Below are 20,198 nucleotides of genomic sequence, written 5' to 3' on the forward strand. Positions count from 1 at the left end.
CAAAGTATCTCTATTTGCAGATGACACGATCTTATACACAGGAAACCCTAAAGAATACTCCAGAAAACTACTGAAACTAATAGAAGAGTTCACCAGAGTATCGGGATACAAGATAAACATATAAAACTCAGTTGGATTCCTCTACAACAACAAAAAGAACATTGAGGAAATCACCAAATCAATGCCATTTACAGTAGCCCCCAAGAAGATAAAATGCTTAGGAATAAATCTTACCAGAGATGTAAAAGACTTATACAAAGAAAATTACAGTACGCTTCTGCAAGAAACCAAAAGAGACTTACATAAGTAGAAGAACATACCTTGCTCGCGGATAGGAAGACTTAACATTATAAAAATGTCTATTCTACCCAAAGCGATCCATACATTTAATTCCGATCCAAATCCCAATTCCGATCCAAATCCCAACAACATTCTTTAATGAGATGGAGAAACAAATGACCAACTTCATATGGAAGGGAAAGAGGCCCCGGATAAAATAAGGCATTACAGAAAAAGAAGAACAAAGTGGGAGGCCTTATTTTACCTGATTTTAGAACCTATTATACCGCCACAGTAGTCAAAACAGCCTGGTGCTGGTACAACAACAGATACATGGACCAATGGAACAGAATTGAGAATCCAGACATAAATCCATCCACATATGAGCAGTTGATATTTGACAAAGGCCCCAAAACAGTTAAATGGGGAAAAGACAGTCTTTTTAGCAAATGGTGCTGGCATAACTGGATATCCATCTGCAAAAAAATGAAACAAGACCCATATCTCACTCCATGCACAAAAACTAACTCAAAATGGATCAAAGACCTAAATATAAAATCTAAAACAAAAAAGATCATGGAAGAAAAAATAAGGACAACATTAGGAGCCCTAATACATGGCATAAACAGTATACAAAACATTATTAAGAATCTAGAAGAAAAACTAGATAACTGGGAGCTCCTAAAAATCAAACACCTATGCTCATCCAAAGACTTTACCAAAAGAGTAAAAAGACTACGTACAGACTGGGAAAAAGTTTTTAGCTATGACATTTCTGATCAGCACCTGATCTCTAAAATCTACATGATACTGGAAAAACTCAACTGCAAAAAGACAAATAACCCAATTAAAAAATGGGCAAAAGATATGAATAGACACTTCGCTAAAGAAGACATTCAGGTAACTAACAGATATATGAGGCAATGTTCATGATCATTAGCCATTAGAGAAATGCAGATCAAAACTACAATGAGATTTCATCTCACTCCAACAAGGCTGGCATTAATCCAAAAAACAAAATAATAAATGTTGGAGAGGCTGTGGAGAGAATGGAACACTTATACACTGCTGGTGGGAATGTAAAATGGTACAACCACTTTGGAAATCGATTTGGCGCTTCCTTAAAAAGCTAGAAATAGAACTACCATACAATCCAGCAATCCCACTCCTTGGAATATATCCTAGAGAAATAAGAGCCTTTACACAAACAGATATATGCACACCCATGTTTATTGCAGCACTGTTTACAATACAGTAAAAAGATGGAAGCAACCAAAATGCCCATCAACAGATGAATGGATAAATAAATTATGGTATATTCACACAATGGAATACTACACATCGATAAAGAACAGTGAGGAATCTGTGAAACATTTCATAACAGGCAGGAACCTGGAAGGCATTATGCTGAGTGAAATTAGTCAGTTGCAAAAGGACAAATACTGTATAAGACCACAATTATAAGAACTTCAGAAATAGTTTAAACTGAGAAGAAAACATTCTTTTGTGGTTACGAGGGGGGGAGGAAGGAAGGGTGGGAGGGGGCATTCAGTAATTAGATAGATAAGAACTACTTTAGGTGAAGGGAAAGACAGCACACAATACAGGGGAGGTTAGCACAATTGGACTAAACCAAAAGCAAAGCAGTTTCCTGAATAAACTGAATGCTTCCAAGGCCAGTGCAGCAGGGGCAGGTGTCTGGGGACCATGGTTTCAGGGGACTTCTTAGTCAACTGGCATAATAGAATGTTTTAAGAAAACATTCTGCATCCCACTTTGAAGAGTGGCGTCTGGGGTCTTAAATGCTAGCAAGCAGCCATCTAAGATGCATCTATTGGTCTCAACCCACCTGGATCAAAGGAGAATGAAGAACACCAAGGACACAAGGCGATTACGAGCTCAAGAGACAGAAAGGGCCACATGAACCAGAGACTACATCATCCTGAGACCAGAAGAACTAGATGGTGCCCGGCTACAACCGATGACTGCCCTGATAGGGAACACAACAGAGAACCCCTGAGGGAGCAGGAGAGCAGTGGGATGCAGACCCCAAATTCTTGTAAAAAGATCAGACTTAATGGTCTGAGAGAGACTAGAAGGACCCTGGTGGTCATGGCCCCCAGACCTTCTGTTGGCCCAGGATAGGAACCATTCCCAAAGTCAACTCTTCAGGCATGGATTAGACTGGACAATGGGTTGGAGAGGGATGCTGGTGAGGAGTGAGCTTCTTGGATCAGGTGGACACTTGAGACTACGTTGGCATCTCCTGCCTGGAGGGGAGATGCAAGGGTGGAGGGGGTTAGAAGCTGGCGAAAGGGACACAAAAACAGAGAGTGGAGGGAGAGAGCGGGCTGTCTCATTAGGGGGAGAGTAATTGGGAGTGTGTAGCAAGGTGTATATGGGCTTTTGTGTGAGAGACTGACTTGATTTGTAAACTTCCCCTTAAAGCACAATAAAAATTACATTAAAAAAAAAAAAACCCTATAGAGCACAGTTCTACTCTGGCACACGTGGGGTTGCCCTGAGTCTGAATCGACTCAACGGCAAGTGGTTTCAAGTGTCATCAATTCCAGCAGGTGTTGCAAAGAGAGGATTATAAACATTTAGTTTATAAGTAAACAATAAAGAATGCCACCATGCCCCACGGACACTATCCAGTTCCCCCATCCCGTCGCTCCAAAGACCCTCCCAGCACGTCACCCCGAGGCCCGGAGCCCGGCGAACCCCGCGCATGCACCCCTAGAGCCGAGAAGCACCCCATGTCATCTTCCCGCGCTCCCCGGCGCACGCGCCAGAGGATCCCTGGCCCCTGTCCCTATGCCGCATGGCCCCGGAGCAAAGGGTCTCTCTCACGCCGCCAGTTTCCACGTGACCCCTCACAACCCTCTCTCTTGCCCCTGTGCCGCACTCCTCGAGCCGCTTACCCTGCCAGGCCGAAGCCCCCAACTCCCTTTCTTCCTCTACTTACCCGCTTCAAACAGCGTTTCCCGCCACAGCCGACGCCGCCGTAACCCCTGACTCCGGCGCGAGCAGGCGCACAGCGGTCGCACCCCGGGCCGTGCCACGCCCCTTCTATCCATATACGGATAAGGCCACGCCCCATTCCCCAACTTGACTTCCCAGGCCTCGCCCTGTTCTTCCCGCAAGGGAACAGGCCACGCCCCTTCACCCAACTTGGGTTGTGGCCTCGCCCCCTACAAACAGGTCCCCGCCAAACCCCGCCTCCTCATGGCTGGTGCGGCCAAGGCCACGCCCCTCCGTGTTGCTGGTGAGTAGGCCACGCCCCGCCGCGAGTTCGCGCTTGGCACTGCCTGCGCGCGCAGCGACCCTGGCTGGCGCCGGACTCTTCCCCGCCCTCCCCCTCCTCGTCCCATCCTTGAGTGCTGCGCGCGCATCCTCCGGCTTCATGCCAGAGCGCTGAGTCTTGGTCAGTCCAGCTCGCTCGGGTCTTTACTCCCTGTAGATCCTGGCAGATACGCGCTCGGGTCGTGGCCTAGCTACTTCGCCCGTCTCACGGCCTCAAAGTTTCCCCTCTGTAAACTAGACCCAGCGCAGGGCGGGGAGACTGCCAGGCTAGGGCGATCGCATATAACCATACTCTTCCGAAATAAACATACCTTTTCGGTACCCAGCCCATCCCTGAAAACAGGCCGCTATTCACCCTGGACCGGTACTGCCAGTCCAGCTCACCTCGGTGTCCCCTGAGGGCCTGGCTCAGAAGGAGGAATTGTGGGAACTCAATGGCCTGCCCTTGTTCTAAACTACATCATCAGGTTTCTTACTTTCCAGTCTGTGCCCATGGATTCCCTCAACTTGGACTCCAGCCACCTCATCTTTTAGGTCCCTGTGAAGCCTCGCCTGGCCACCTCCTTTGGACCCCCACACTACCACGGGCCGCTGCTATTAAAGCTCCTATTCCCAAATATTCTGTCCCAACTATCTGCCCGCTGCCACCCGACTGGTTGCAACTTCAGTGTCCGTTGATTTTTTTCAGCGCCTTCAACTGCGTTTGGCATGTACAGTGAAACCTGTGAGAGCCAGAACTTGACGGGCCTGCCTCTCCTGGGTCTGGCAAGTTTTCCACCTTTAGCAGAATGCAGTCTTACCACTTTTCTATTGCTATTATTCAAGTTTTCTTTTTCTGAAAGGTTTCTGCCTTACACAGATTTTACTGTAGTAAACAATAAATGTTTGTTGAATGGAAGCCTGGTCCCCAGCAAACCAAATGTGCTGGGGTCAACTCTGACTCCCGGCAGCCCCATGTGTGTCAGGGTAGAACTGTGTGCCGCAGGGTTTTCAGCAGCTGATTTTTCAGAAGCTGATTGCCTGACCTTCTGAGGCGCCTCTGGGTGGACTCCAACCACCAAATTTTCAGTAAGCAGCCTGTTTGCACCACTCAGGGACTCCACGCCCACAGGTTGCCGTTCTCAGTTGCAAGGACCTCGGCAAATACTGAGCAAAAAGTCCTGTCCCCCTCATCCACTTATGCCCCATTTGTCCTTCGCAAGGTTCTGATTCATCTTGTACAGGAAGGTGGCCCCAGGCCGGCAGGCCTCTCCTCTGGAGTCCCTGGGGCCTGGCACACAAGACCTGTGCTGTGCTTATCTGGGTCTGGCCCCAGCAGCCTGGTCGATGAGAACTCCGCTGGAGCTGGTCCAGGGGCTGGCGTGAATGGAGACCCTGGCAGCCCACCCCTTCTCCACCTCTTGACCACACTCCAGCTCAGAGCAGGTTTGTATTCCTATTTGGTTTTTTTTTAATTTTATTAAATAAAAGGAGTAGAGAAAGGCGGGGGGACCCTCTGGTCTCTCGGGCTGTTGGGAGAGATGTGGTCCCTCCCCTCCCTCTGTTCAAGGTGCACTGCGCGGTGGGCTGGAGGTGTAAGCTGGGTGGGGAAGGCAACCGGGAGCACTGGGAGAGGTCAGAGGTTGGGAACTATGACCCCTCTGCCCTCCCAGGAAGACTTGCTGGGCAGGAAGGGAGCCTGCCTGGACGCTGACCCGGGTCACCCCAAAGGCTGAGGCCTGGCAGAGCCACAGGGCGGGCCCTCAGGCCCGGCAGGCCCCCTTCCAGCCCAGAAGGAGGAAGGGGCAGCAGTGTCCATCTGCTGACGGCCGTGGGGCGGGCCCCTCACTCGTGCACGTCCCAGATCTCCGACAGCAGGGGCGGCAGCTTCTTGTCCTGGAGCCGAAGGGCAAAGACCTGCTCCGAGTGCACGGAGCTCAGCGTGCGCAGGCTCACCAGCTTCATCAGCATGCGAGGGAAGCGCAGCTGGTCCTGCGGGCGGGTGGCACTGATGAGGGGCACTGCTGGCCTCCCTCAGACAGCCAGCTTAGGCAGAGCATGGACTTGAAGGCTACCCCACCGCACCCGGCCTACCCACCCTCCACCACCAGACCTGGACCAGGCCTGGCTCCTCAGTGGGAGGACAGGGGTCTGAGGACAGACCTTGTGAGGGAACAGCGACCGGGGCTCAGGGAGCTGCTGTGGGGCAGACGGAGTCTGGGCTTTGACGAGGACGTAGGACTCCAGCCCCAGGCACAGACCCTGAGGACTCCCTGAGGACTGACCCACATGAGCCTGGTCCCTCGCCAGGGCCTCGGGGCTGGGTCTCTGCTCTGGGTAGCCCGTACCTGTGGTCTCTTGATGCGCGTGTAGGAGAGCAGCGCGTCCACGTAGGGCTGCTGCAGTGCCTCCACACGGCTGGGCTCCTGCACGTTGGGCCGGTCAGCCGAGAAGATGTTGATGGCGATGAGGAGGGCATACTCAGCATCGTCCAGGCCCAGCCGCCGCATGGCCCGTGAGAACTCGAAGATGGGGTTGATGAACTCTACCTGCAGGCCTGTAGCAGGGCAGGGGCCAGAGGAGGAAGGGCGTGGGAAGACTGCCTGCTTTCCAAATTTCCCTGGCCTGAAACTGGCCCCTGTGCCCAGGGCCCTGACCTGCCCACCACCAATGGTGGTGATTGCAAGGTCTTTGTCATTTTTGTTCCCTTCTGTGTCCCCGTGCCTATACAACTGCCTGACATGTTGTTGTCGCTGGGTGCTATGAGTCAATTCTGATTCATAGCAACCCCATGTGACAGAGCAGAACTGCCCCATAGGGCTCCTAGGCTGTAATCTTTATGGCCTAAGAAACCCTATGGAGCAGTTCTATTTTGTCACATGGGGTCACTGTGAATAATCTTTATGAAAGGAACCCTGGTGGCACAGTGATTAAGCGCTCTGCTGCTAACTGAGAGATCAGCAGTTAGAACCCACCAGCCGCGCCACAGAAGAAAGGTGGCAGTCTGCTTCTGTAAAGATTACAGCCTTGGAAACTCTATGGGGCAGTTCTACTCTGTCTTACAGGGTCGCGGTGAGTTAGAATGGACTCAACAGCAATGGGTTTTTTTTTTTCTTTTTTGGTTTAATCTTTATGGAAGCAGATCACCAGGTCTTTCTCCCACGGAGCCACTGGTGGGCTTGAACCGCCAACCTTTCAGTTAGCAGCTGAGCACTTAACCACTGCACCACCAGGGCTCCTAGCAGATGTAATACCTCTTCCCTAGATGATGGCATGCATCAGGAGAGAGAGCATTTACTCAGTGTCTCCAACTCACTCTCGCTGCACAAACGCAGCTACTCCTCCCTGGCTGCCCTACAGCTGTCCTTGTGCCAGAGGAAAGTCTTTTTAATCCTAGGTCAGGTCACGTTACCCCTGCGGTGGTCCCCCTGCTCTCCGGGTAAAGGCCATACTCAGTCCCGAGACTGCCTCGTGAGTTCACTCCACTTTAGTAAGCACCTGCTGTGCACCATCACCACCCATCTGTCAGTTTGTCCCACTGTGGTGGCTTGCATGTATCAATGATGCTGGAAGCTACGCCACCGGTATTTCAAATAGCAGCAGGGCCACCCATGGTGGACAAGTTTCAGCGGAGCTTCCAGACTAAGACAGACTAGGAAGAAAGGCCTGGTGATCTACTTCTGAAAATGAGCCAACACACACCCTATGGATCACAACATAATACTGTCTGACAGCGTGCTGGAAGATGAGCCCCCTAGGTTCCTAGACACTCAAAACACACAGTGGCCACAACAATGGACTCCAGCATGCCAATGACGGTGGAAGTGGAGCAAGATTGTGCAGTGGGTGGGGTCACCATGAGGTGCCGCCAACTTGATGGCCGCTAACACCACCACTATACACCAGGCCCTGAGACAGAGCCGTTGCCAGGACAAAGTCACCGCCCTTGTGGAACTTACATTTGAAGGTTGAAGGGACAAACACTAGAAATACCTGGAAGTAAAATATCTAGCTTGTCAGACGGTGATAAGTTCTATGGAACAAAATGAGGCAGGGAGGGAAGAGTATTCAGGATTGTTGAGGGTCACAATTATGTTTTAGACAAGGTGGTCAGGGAAGGTCTCACTGTAGGGGGACATGCGACTCAAATGTGTCATTTGAGCAATGAGCTGAAGAAGGGCTGGCTAGGGCTGCCCCATCCAGCTGTGTAGGTTGTGCACTGCACAATGCACTGAGATTCAGTCTGCTCTCCCTTGGCCAAGATCAGGGTAGGGGCTAGTGCCTTTTCCTAAGATGCCCTGTGTGACCACAGAGACGCTCTGTGTCATCCTCGATGACACTTGACCTGAAGGTGTCATTTCAGCAGTCACCCTAAGAGAAGAAGTAACAAGGGCATGTGACTGTGCCAGGCAGGGTGACCAAGTGCCTGGTTTGCCTGAGACTGGGGTTTTCTGGCCCACAGGACTTTCAGTGTTAAAACCAGAACAAGTTGGTCAGCTTGGTTCCATGCAGAGGGAACAGCAAATGCAAAGGCCCTTAGGCAGGAGCACACTTAGTGCGTTCAAATCAGGGCAAGAGGCTTGTGTGGCTGGAGCTGAGGGAGCAACAGGGAGAGGGTGGGAGGTGAGGCTGATCCTGTGGGGCTGTGAGGGCTGCGGTGAGTGGCTTTCGCTTTTCTCTGCTTGAGAGCAGTGAAGGGTTCTACGCAGAGGAGGGGCATGAGGCGTCCTCTGGCGGCCATGTGAGAGAACAGACTGGATCAGGCAGGAGTGGAGGCAGGGAGCCCCATGCCGAGGTACCCTGCAATGTTCCAGGAAGTCTGGCCTGGGGTGGTGGCAGACAGGGGGTATGAAGTGGCTGGATGCCCTGCCCCCTCTGCAGCCCCATCTCTGTGTTTTGGCTGCCTTGGCCTTCTATAGTTCCTCAAACCTGGCAGCTCTTCCCTGCCTCAGGGCCTTTGCACATGCTGATGCCCTTGCCAGAAACACTCGCCCCTCCCTGTGCTGCCCTGCTAAACTCACACTCAAAGGGTTCCTGGGACTGTCTTGGGTGATGGAGAGGCTGGAGGCTAGAAGAAGATGAGGGAGCTGGGCCTTTATGCACGCTGCAACCTGGCCTCAATGCTATCCCCACCCCTGTCCCTTAGGTGGTGCTTCTTACCCCTCAGGCCTCAGCTCAACTGCACTTCCTCCAGGAAGCCCACCTGCCTGCCCACATCCCCCAGGTAAATGCTCTTGGAGAGCAGGGACCAGGGTTGCTCCCTCCAGCGGCACAGGCTGTACGTTGTACACTGCACAGTGTTCTGCACACAATCCAGCCTGCTCTCCCTTGGCTGAGAGATCAGGGTGGAGGCCAGTGCCTTTGCCTAATTCCCACCAAGATGCCCCCCATGACAGCCGACAAACTCTGTGGCATCCTCCTTTGTGTCCCACCGTACAGAGCACCTCTTGTCTCGCTGAAGGCTTGTTATGAGGCGGGCTCACCCCTCACCACCACTTTGGACATAATGAAATGCAGGATCAGCCAGAAGTGTGACAGCCCGAGGTATGCCAGCCAGCAGGGGCCGAGAAGGGTACCAGGTGGCTCCCAAGCCTGCCCGTCATGGATGGACTGTATTCCCTAAAAAGTTATAAGGACGTCCTAATCCCTGTACCTATCAATAGAACCCTGTTTGGAGATAAGGGTTTTTTTGTTATGGTAATGACGTCACATCAGAGTAGGGTGGGCCCTAAAACTAATCCCTTCGCAGTGGTGGTATAAAAATCAGAACAGGCACATACAAGGTCAAGAGAGACACCTGTTAGGACCCATCTACAAGCAAAGGAATGGCAAGGATTGCAGTAGCCACTGGAAACTAGAGGAGAGGCGCCCAGAAGTAACCAACATGGACAACATCCTGCTTTAGACTTTGTTGTTGTTGAGTGCTGCTGAATCATTTTTCACTCGTACTGATCTCATGTGACAGAGCAGAGCTGCCCCCAGTAGAACTGCCCCCTAGGGTTTACTAGGCTGTCATCTTTACAGAGGAGCCCTGGTGGAGCAGTGGTTAAGTGCTTGGCTACTAACTGAAAGGTCGGCGGTTCAAACCCACCAGCCTGCTCCGCAGGAGAAAGATGTGACAGTTTATTTCCATAAAGATTAGAGCTTTGGAAACCCCATGGGGCACTTCGACTCTGTCCTAGAGTCACCATGAGTCAGAATCGACTTGATAGCATCTGGTTTGGTTTGGTTTTGGGTTAATCTTTACAGGAGCAGGTTACCAGGTCTTTTCCCCGGAGAGACCCTGGGTGAGCTTGAACCACTAAGCTTTATGGTAGCAGCTGAGCAGTTAACCTTTGTGCCACCAGGACCTCCCATCTCTGAGACAATAAATGTCTTCCTGAAAGGCCTTGCTACCCCCACACCTCCCCACCCTGCCGTGGTGTTTTTCTGTCACAGCAGCTCTAGGTAACTATGATGCTGCGCTTGGCCTACCCGCACGGTGGAAGTCGTCCTTGCTGTAGGTGAAGTCCTTCAGAAAGGTGATGCACTCCGTCTCATGGTTGTAGCGCCTGGCCGTCTCCAGCAGCATGATCTGAGGGTGGTGGGGACCAGGGGGAGGCTGGGGGCACGAGGGGGCCCTGTGTAACCCTTTAGGCCTCCCCTTTCGGCCCAAGTCAGGGGCTGGTCTCATCAGGATCACTGCTCAACCCTGACCCCTGCTCTCAGCTACATCACCGCTGGTCCACACGTGGAGCTCTCCAGGCTCCTTCCCTCCCCCAGGCTTCAGCACGCACTGCATCCTCCACGTAGCTCATGCTTTTCCCAGATCTGTACCAGGAAGGCAGCAGAAGTGTTCGTCTATCTTTGTCTGTCTGGTTCATTGCTCTATCCCCAACACCTAGGACAGAGCCTGGCACACAGTAGGCTATTGTTGTTCTTAGGTGCCCTGGAGTTGATTCCGACTTGTAACAACCCCATGTGACACAGTAAAACCGCCCCATAGGGTTTTCTAGGCTGTAATCTTTTACGGAAGCAGATCGCCAGGTCTTTCTCTTGAAGAGCCACTGGGTGAGTTCCAAAGCCAACCTTTTGGTTAGCAGCCAAGCACTTAACTGTTGTGCCACCAAGGCTCCTATACAGCAGACAATCAATACTTATTTGTTATCCTGGAGAAAGCCTTCTTGGCACACTCTTCCTAAAGCAGGCCCCTCTAGCCCAGTCCTCAAACTCAACCCCTTGTTCCTTTCTGTCCTGGGATCAGCAAAACTCTGATGGTCCTGTGAATGCATCTGACATCCACTACCTTCCTCTGTAACGAGTCCTTGGGTGGCATTAACAGTTAAGCACTCGACTACTAACTAAAAGGTTGGTGATTTGAACCCACCCAGAGGCGCCTCGAAGACAGGCCTCACAATCTGCTTCCAAAAGGTCACAGCCTTGAAAACCCTATGAAGCAGTTCTACTCTGCACACGTGGAGTCACGAGTCAGAACCGACTCAATGGCAGCTAAGAACAAGAACAACATCTTCCTCCATGGAATGTCTCCTCCAAGAGAGCAGGGACTGGTAAGTCCTGCTTGCCGCTACCCAGCATCTACCCTAGGGCTCCTCTCCAGGGTCCCTCGGAGGCAGGAGGGCAGCGCCTGCCTGGGGATGGGCGGGCCAGCCATTACCTCGATGGTGGATGCCTTGAGGAGAGCGATCTGGTCTTCTCGGCCCAGCTGTAGGAAGCCGGGTACCTGCTTGGCGAAGTCCACAATCTCCTGCACGGAGATGATGGCCAGCTCTGTGAAGTGGGCGAAGCGCTGCTGACGGGCATCACGGGACTGAGGGTCTGCACCCAGAGGCCAGGGCTGAGGACACAGGTGGCCAGAGTCACACAAGACTCTTCCCTGGAACCAGGGCCACGGGGGCACCTGGAGGCCAAGCCTCATCCTCTAGAGCTCCTGCCCTCCCTTGCTTTAGGCCACAGCCCTGCCGGCTCGACCCTGGTGTGCCTGGCCCTCCTCGAGGCTGCACGAGGGCCCATACCGTGACTTTGGGCTGGTCTGAGAAGGAGCGCTTGTTGCACTGCAGCTGGGCCGCCACCAACTGCTGGATCATAAGTTCCTGAGCCGCCGTTAGTTGGACGCCCTCTCCTTCCCCAGAGCCCTGGCTGCCCCCTTCAGGCTCCCCAGGGGAGGCCCCAGGCCCAGAGGATAAGCTGCTGCCACCTCCTGACCCCACGGGTGACTGCTGCTGCTGTTGCTTCTGTATCTTCTTCTTCCGAATCTGTTCTTCGGAGAGGACACCTGTGTGGGCACACGGACCTCAGCAGAGGCTCTAAGGAGAGTGGGCGCCGGGCTGGCACAGCCCCGCATCCCACCGCCCACACTTACACTGCTCCCTCATCCCCGCCTCTTTGCACTTCCGTAGTCGGCACTGCTGGCACTTGCGCCGCATAAAGGCGTCCATCTGACACGTTCCACCGCCCCGGCAGGCATAGCGCCCAGCCCCACCACGGACCACACTGCGCCGGAAGAAGCCCTTGCAGCCCTCGCAGCTGAGTACGTTGTAGTGGAAGCCAGAGGCCTTGTCCCCGCACACGCGGCACAGCTCATGGCCCAGCATCTTGGGAGCTGGGCCCTTCTTCCGCTTGCGCTCTGGCTCCTCCATTGGGTCTGGGATGACTAGGGTGGTCAGATGAAGATCATGAGAGAAGGAGCCACAGGGAGACAGGCCTAAGAGAGGTCCCAGGGTGGAAGCCCGAGCAGGGAGATGTGAACACCCAAGGAGATGGAGACCAGAGAGAAAGATGTGTCAGTGCACCCCAAAGAATGAATCAAAGCAAGAGATGACAAGGGGGAACGAGAGAGGCAAAAAATCAACAAGAGGCAGGGGCTTGCCATCTCCCCATCCTGGTTCTAATCTTTCTACCTTCCCAGATCCCACCTTGAGCCCCAACACCTACTTCCACATCCCATCCTGGGGCCCCATCTCACCCACGCTGCAGGCAGAGCCTGCCCCATCTGTGCCTGGGACATCGGGGTCTGGACCCCCAGGCCAAGGCTCAGGGCCCTCCTCCTTTATAGCAGGTGAAGAAGAGGGGGCTCCAGGCTGAGGGGGGCCATTTCCTGGGAGAGAGGCAACAGGGAGGCACAGTGAGTGCCTCCTTCCTGACCGATGTGTGTGTGTTGCGGGGGGGTGGGCTGGGTGTGGGTGCGGGACACTCACCAGGCAGGGGGCTGTCCAGGGAACTGGTGGTGGGGGTGGACATGGTGGGGTCACGGAGCAGCCTGCAATACAGGGGGATTATGAGCCTCAAAAGGAGTCCTGGTGGCGCAGTAGTTATGTACTTAGCTACTAACTGAAAGGTTGCTCGTTTGAACCCACCAGCTGCTCTGCGGGAGAAAGATGTGGCAGTCTGCTTTGGAACTCTATGGGTAAGGTCTACTCTCCTACAGGGCCACTATGAGTCACAATCGACTCGATGGCAACACATTTTAAGAGACTTGAGGAGTCAGGATGGGTCTCCTCTGAGCTAGTTACATGTGCTAATGAGGTCCCCTCTCCTCCTTCCATCTCTCCCAGACTCCTCCCCAACTCCATAAAGACGCCACCAGGAGCTCCTACCTTCAAACCCTCCCATCCTATTCTAAAAGGCTCTGCCCTTTTTCTGCTCCAGGCTCCTCCCCTCCCCATGTCCCCAGGTCTGGCCCCTTCTGCTCCAAGGCACACCCTACTAAGGTTTTTCCCTCCTACCTGCTACTTCCAGGTCCCACCCTCCTCCTTCAATCCTGCTAAGCATTCACTCCTCCCTCCCATCAAATTCCACCCCACCTGTTCTTATGCGGGTGGCCTGATGGTTAAGACCTACAGCTGCTAACCAAAAGGTCGGCAGTTCGAATCCACCAGGCACTCCTTGGAAACTCTATGGGGCCATTCTACTCTTGGCCTACACAGTCGCTGTGGTTCACAATAGACTCTTAGGCAACAGGTGGGGTCTTTTTGGTTTTACTTATTCAGGAACCCTGGTGGTGCAGAGGTTAAGAGCTACAGCTGCTAACCCAAAGTTCAGCAGTTTGACTCCACCAGCCCCTACCAGATATCCCATGGGGAAGTTCTACTCTGTCCTACAGGGTCACTATAAGGCAGAATCCACCACACGACTACTGGCTTGGGTACTCAGACTCCACGTCACTTCTTCTGAGCAAACTTTAGTTCTGTCCGCATCTTTTCCTTTCAGATCCTCACCCCCTTCTTTCCAAGTTCGGTTCTCATCTCCACCGCTCACGGCCGCCCCCAACATCGTGCTCCAAGCCCCGCCCCATCCGTACCCCCTCTCTACAAGCCCCGCCCCCTCCCCTCCCGTCAGGCTTTTCCCCCTCGCCCCATCATGCTCCGCCCCCACACCTCGCTCCAGGTCCCGCCCCTCTCCAAACACCAGCGGGGGGCGGGGCTCATGGCTGCGCGTGGGGGTCTTCGGGGCGGCCTCTCGCGGGGTCTCCTGGTTCCGTTACCCTGGAAACAGCCGGGGGGCGGTACGAGTTATGAAGGGGCGGGGGAAGAACGAAAGAAGGGGGCTGAATGGAGCGGCGCGGGAAGGGCTGAGATGCCATAGCCCCGGACTCCTCCCACGCCCCCCTCGGGTGCACCTGACTCTGTCCGCTTTCTCTGCTCCGCTTCCTCCTTCTCTGTATCCCCTTGAACGCCGCCACTGCTCCGGTCCCCTCAAAAGTAACTTCGCCACTTCTTCCGGCAACCCCGTCGTGCGTCACCTCCGGAAAAGGGCGGGGAGTGACAGATGACGGAATTCCGGTGCGCGTTACAACAGCTGAATCGGCTGCCCCGCACGAAAGTGGCACACCCACCGGAAGTTTGCCCCCTCCGGGTTGCTCCACTAGGGTGTGGCTGAGGAGTTCCGCGCCAAAGCAATCAAATGTCCTTGAGGGGGCGTTGCCAGTCCCCAACCTTCCCGTCCCGAGCTGTGTGGCCTTAGCGCTTCTGTGGCCTCTCTGGGCCCGCAGCCAAAGATTCGTTATTGTTAGGTGCCCTGGAGTTTAATCCGACTCATAGAGACTGTACGCATAACAGAACTAAACAACGTCCGGTCCTGTGCCATCCTCACAAGCGTTTCTATGCTTAAGCCCATCATTGCAGCCAATGTGTTAATCCGTCTTGTGGTGGTCTTCCTGTTTTTCACTGAGCCTCTACTTTTCCAAGCATGATGTCCTTCTCCACGGACTGGTCTCTCCTAATAACATGTCTGAAGTACATGACACAAGTCTCATCATCCTCTTTACTAATCAGCATTCTGTCTGTCCTAGATTCATACTTCGAGCATTCCATAATCCGATTGTTAGTGGATGTTACAGCTGTTTCTTCTCATTTTGAGTAGTGCCACGACAGCAAATGAGGTTCCGAAAGCTTTACCCCATCCACATCACTAAGGTCAACTCTATTTGAGGAGGCAGCTCTTCCCCAGTCGCCTTTTGAGTGCCTTCCACCATGAGGGGCTTATCATCCTGCACTATATCCGATAATGTTCTGAGACAGGTCTGGGGTCCTGAGGTAAAATTAACCCTCTTGCGAGCAGAAGCTGTAAAAATTCGAAAGCAAACAACATATGGCGTAGGCCGGACACAAGAGAACCAGTATCTTAACCTGAGGCTAAATTTTGAACAATAAGCAACCAGATTTCCCTTAATGCTTCCTCTTAGGATTGTTTTTTAGGCAAACCAACTAAAACTAGAATCCTGCATAGACACAGAAACGATTTGATTGCCCCATGTCATAATTAGTCCTGCCTAGGAACCAAGGAAACCCTGGCGCTTAGTCGTTAAGTGCTACGGCTGCTAACCAAAGGGTGGACAGTTCAAATCCGCCAGGCGCTCCTTGGAAACTCTTTAGGGCAGCTCTACTCTGTCCTATAGGGTCGCTATGAGTTAGAATTGACTCGACGGCACTGGGTTTGGTCTTTTGGTTTGAGGAACCAAGAAACTCATGTCAAGGAACTAAAAACACTGGACATATGTCACCAGATAAAAGCCAGGACCAATTTAGAAGCAAAAGGTCTGAGACCCACTTCTGTGCTAAGTCTTAGCTCAGCTGTTCTTTTAAATATGCTGCTACCCTTCCCCCCCCCCGAATGAGCTCTTTCTATATAATGTTGTCGTTAGGTGCCTTCCAGTCAATTCCGACTCACAGCAACCCTATGCATAATAGAACAAAACAATTCCCAACCCTGTACAAGCCTCACAGTCATTGCTATGCTTGAACACATTGTTGCAACCACTATGTCAGTCCATCTCGTTGAGGGTCTTCCTCTTTTTTGCTGACCCTCTATTTTACCAAGCACGATGCCTTTTCCAGGGACTGATACCTCCTGATAATATGTCCAAAGTACGTGAGACGTAGTCCGGCCAACCTTTCTTCTAAGGAACATTTTGGTTGTACTTCCAAGACAGGCAAATTGTGGAATGACATCATACATGGAGAAAGCAAGAGGTCATTAAAAAAGACAGGAGAGAAAGAAAAGACCTAAATGGATGTCAGAAGAGACTCAGAAACTTACTTTTGAACATCGAGTAGCTAAAGCAAAAGGAAAAAATGATGAAGTAAAAGAGCTGAACAGAATATTTGGAAGGGCAGTCCGAGAAGACAAAGTATTGTGAGGATGTGTACGAAAACCTGGAGATAGAAAACCAAAAGGGAACAACATACTCAGCATTTCTCAGACTGAAAGAACTGAAGAAAACTTCAAGCCTTGAGTTGCAATACTAAAGGATTCTACGGGGAAAATATTAAACAGCAGAAATCATCAAAAGAAGATGGAAGGAATACACAGAGTCACTATACCAAAAAAAAACTTGGTTGACATTCACCCACGTTAAAAGGTAACATATGATCAGGAACCAATGCTACTGAAGGAAGAAGTCCAAGCTGCTCTGAAGGCATTGGCGAAAAACAAGGCTCTGGGAATTGACAGAATACCAGTTGAGATGTTTCAACAAATGGATGCAGCACTGTAAGTACTCACTCATCCATGCCAAGAAATTTGGAAGACAGCTACCTGGCCAGCTGGACTGGAAAAGATCCATATTTATGCCTATTCCCAAGAAAGGTGATCCAGCCAAATGTGGAAATTATCAAACAGTATCATTAATATCACATGCCAGCAAAATTTTGCTGATTCAAAAGCAGGTGCAGCAGTGTATCAACAGGGAAGGGCCAGAAATTCAAGCCAGACTTGGAAGAAGACGTGGAACCAGGGATATCATTGCTGATGTCAGATGGATCCTGGCTGAAAGCAGACAACACCAGAGGGATGTTTTCTTGTTGTTGCTAGGTGCCGTTGAGTCGGTTCCGACTCATAGAGACCCTATGCACAACAGAAAGAAACACTGCCCGGTCCTGCGCCATCCTTACAATCGTTGTCATGCTTGAGCTCATTGTTGCAGCCACTGTGTCAATCCACCTTGTGAGGGTCTTCCTCTTTTCTGCTGGCCCTCTACTCTGCCAAGCATGATGTCCTTCTCCAGGGACTCATCCCTCCTGGCAACATGTCCAAAGTATGTAAGATGCAGTCTCGCCATCCGTGCCTCTAAGGAGCATTCTGGCCACACTTCTTCCAGGACAGATTTGTTCGTTCTTTTGGCAGTCCATGGTATATTCAATATTCTTCGCCAACACCACAGTTCAAAGGCGTCAGCTCTTCTTTGGTCTTCCTTATTCATTGTCCAGCTTTCACACGCATATGATGCGATTGAAAATACCATGGCTTGGGTCAGGCGCACCTTAGTCCTCGGGGTGACATCTTTGCTCTTCAACACTTTGAAGAGGTCCTTTGCAGCAGATTTGCCGAATGCAATGCGTCTTTTGATTTCTTGACTGCTGCTTCGGTGACTGTTGATTGCGGATCCAAGTAAAATGAAATCCTTGACAACTTCAATCTTTTCTCCGTTTATCATGATGTTGCTCATTGGTCCAGTTGTGAGGATTTTTGTTTTCTTTATGTTGAGGTGTAATCCATACTGAAGGCTGTGGTCTTTGATCTTCATTACTAAGTGCTTCGAGTCCTCTTCACTTTTGGCAAGCAAGGTTGTATCATCTGCATAACGCAGGTTGTTAATGAGTCTTCCTCCAATCCTGATGCCCCGTTCTTCTTCATATTGTCCAGCTTCTCGTATTATTTGTTCAGCATACAGATTAAATAGGTATGGTGGAAGAATACAACCCTGACGCACACCTTTCCTGACTTTAAACCAATCAGTATCCCCTTGTTCTGTCCGAACAACTGCCTCTTGATCCTTGTAAAGGTTCCTCATGAGCACAATTAATAGTTCTGGAATTCCCATTCTTCGCAGTGTTATCCATAGTTTGTTATGATCCACAGTCAAATGCCTTTGCATAGTCAATAAAACACAGGTAAACTTCCTTCTGGTATTCTCTGCTCTCCGCCAGGATCCATCTGACATCAGCAATGATATCCCTGGTTTCACATCCTGTTCTGAAACCAGCCTGAATTTCTGGCAGTTCCCTGTCGATATACTGCTGCAGCCGTTTTTGAATGATCTTCAGCAAAATTTTGCTTGCGTGTGATATTAACAATATTGTTCTATAATTTCCACATTCGGTTGGATCACCTTTCTTGGGAATAGGCATAAATATAGATCTCTTCCAGTCAGTTGGCCAGGAAGCTGTCTTCCATACTTCTTGGCATAGATGAGTGAGCACCTCTAGCGCTGCATCTGTTTGTTGAAACACCTCAACTGGTATTCTGTCAATTCCCAGAACCTTGTTTTTCGCCAATGCCTTCAGAGCAGCTTGGACTTCTTCCTTCAGTACCATCGGTTCCTGATCATATGCCACCTCTTGAAATGTTTGAATATCGACTGGTTCTTTTTGGTATAATGACTCTGTGTATTCCTTCCATCTTCTTTTGATGCTTCCTGCATCATTTAATATTTTCCCCATGGAATCCTTCACTATTGCAACTCAAGGCTTGAATTTTTTCTTCAGTTCTTTCAGCTTGAGAAACACTGAGCGTGTTCTTCCCTTTTGGTTTTCCATCTCCAGCTCTTTGCACATGTCATTATAATACTTTATTTTGTCTTCTCAAGAGGCCATTTGTAATCTTCTGTTCAGTTCTTTTACTTCATCAATTCTTCCTTTTGCTTTAGCTGCTCGACGCTCAAGAGGAAGTTTCAGAGTCTCCTCTGACATCCATCTTGGTCTTTTCTTTCTTTCCTGTCTTTTCAGTGACCTCTTGCTTTCTTCATAGATGATGTCCTTGATGTCATTCCACAACTCGTCTGGTCTCTGGTCACTAGTGTTCAATGCGTCAAATCTACTCTTCAGATGGTCTCTAAATTCAGGTGGGATATACTCAAGGTCATATTTTGGCTCTCATGGACTTGGTCTGATTTTCATCAGTTTCAGCTTGAACTTGCATATGAGCAATTGATGGTCTCTTCCACAGTCAGCCCCTGGCCTTGTTCTGACTGATGATATTGAGCTTTTCCATCGTCTCTCTCCATAGATGTAGTCAATTTGATTTCTGTGTGTTCCATCTGGTGAGGTCCATGCGTATAAAAATAGTCACTGTTTATGCTGGTGAAAGAAGGTATTTGCAATGAAGAAGTCGTTGGTCTTGCAAAATTCTATCATTCCATCTCCAGCATTGTTTCTATTACCAAGGCCATATTGTCCAAATACTGATCCTTCTTCTTTGTTTCCAACTTTTGCATTCCAATCACCAGTAATTATCAATGCATCTTGATTGCATGTTCGATCAATTTCAGACTGTAGCAGCTGATAAAAATCTTCTATTTCTTCGTCTTTGGCCCTAGTGGTTGGTGTGTAAATTTGAATAGTCGTATTAACTGGTCTTCCTTGTAGGCGTATGGATATTATCCTATCACTGACAGCGTTGTACTTCAGGATAGATCTTGAAATGTTCTTTTTGACGATGAATGCAACATCATTCCTCTTCAAGTTGTCATTCGCAGCATAGTAGACTATATGATTGTCTGACTCAAAATGGCCAATACCAGTCCATTTCAGCTCACTAATGCCTAGGATATCGATGTTTATGCGTTCCATTTCATTTTTGGTGATTTCCAATTTTCCTAGATTCATATTTCATGCATTCCAGGTTCTGATTATTAATGGAAGTTTGCAGCTCTTTCTTCTCATTTTGAATTGCGCCACATCAGCATATGAAGGTCCCGGAAGCTTTACTCTATCCACTCATTAAGGTTGACTCTACTTTGAGGAGGCAGCTCTTCCCCAGTCATCTTTTGAGTGCCTTCCAACCTGGCGGGCTCATCTTCCAGGACTATATTAGACAATGTTCCACTGCTATTCGTAAGGTTTTCACTGGCTCATACTTTTCAGAAGTAGACTGCCGGGTCCTTCTTCCTAGTCTGTCTTAGTCTGGAAGCTCAGCTGAAACCTGTCCTCCATGGGTGACCCTGCTGGTATCTGAATACCGGTTGCATAGCTTCCAGCATCACAGCAACACACAAGCCCCCACAGTACGACAAACTGACAGACACGTGGGGGAGAGATGTTTACCTGTGTTTTATTGACAATGCAAAAGGCATTTGGCTGTGTAGCTCATAACAAATTATCAAAAACACTGCAGAGAACGGGAATTCTGGAACACTTAAT

The 20,198-nt window shown here is 50.6% G+C and overlaps 2 protein-coding genes across 5 annotated transcripts in view; both read right to left on the bottom strand.

Moving 5' to 3' along the window:
* Positions 1-4,896, bottom strand: part of POLD1 (DNA polymerase delta 1, catalytic subunit) — a 28,510-nt gene extending 23,614 nt beyond the window's left edge. Inside the window, exon 1 of the mRNA XM_049900844.1 lies at positions 3,897-4,896. Within this exon, the coding sequence (XP_049756801.1) occupies positions 3,897-3,916 (20 nt within the window). The 5' untranslated portion in view covers positions 3,917-4,896. The remainder of the gene's footprint in view (positions 1-3,896) is intronic.
* A 131-nt stretch (positions 4,897-5,027) lies between these two features.
* On the bottom strand, positions 5,028-14,310 carry NR1H2 (nuclear receptor subfamily 1 group H member 2). 4 transcript variants are annotated; one of them, XM_049900845.1, is made up of 10 exons: positions 14,180-14,310; positions 13,938-14,045; positions 12,759-12,820; positions 12,527-12,658; positions 11,924-12,265; positions 11,577-11,836; positions 11,219-11,398; positions 10,039-10,165; positions 5,913-6,121; positions 5,028-5,556 (listed from the first exon to the last, which is right to left on the bottom strand). In XM_049900845.1, exons 3-10 carry the CDS (start codon positions 12,799-12,801, stop codon positions 5,410-5,412), a joined length of 1,440 nt encoding a protein of 479 aa, XP_049756802.1. In that variant the 5' UTR covers positions 12,802-12,820; positions 13,938-14,045; positions 14,180-14,310; the 3' UTR covers positions 5,028-5,409. The 4 variants fall into 4 exon arrangements, with proteins under 4 accessions (XP_049756802.1, XP_049756803.1, XP_049756804.1 ...); XM_049900846.1 differs by having other exon boundaries at positions 5,030-5,556; positions 10,039-10,138; XM_049900847.1 differs by having other exon boundaries at positions 5,031-5,556; positions 11,924-12,214.
* Between the last annotated feature and the right edge of the window lie 5,888 nt (positions 14,311-20,198).

This window comes from Elephas maximus, chromosome 11, assembly GCF_024166365.1.
Source record: "Elephas maximus indicus isolate mEleMax1 chromosome 11, mEleMax1 primary haplotype, whole genome shotgun sequence".
In the NCBI taxonomy this organism is placed as follows: Eukaryota; Metazoa; Chordata; class Mammalia; order Proboscidea; family Elephantidae; genus Elephas; species Elephas maximus.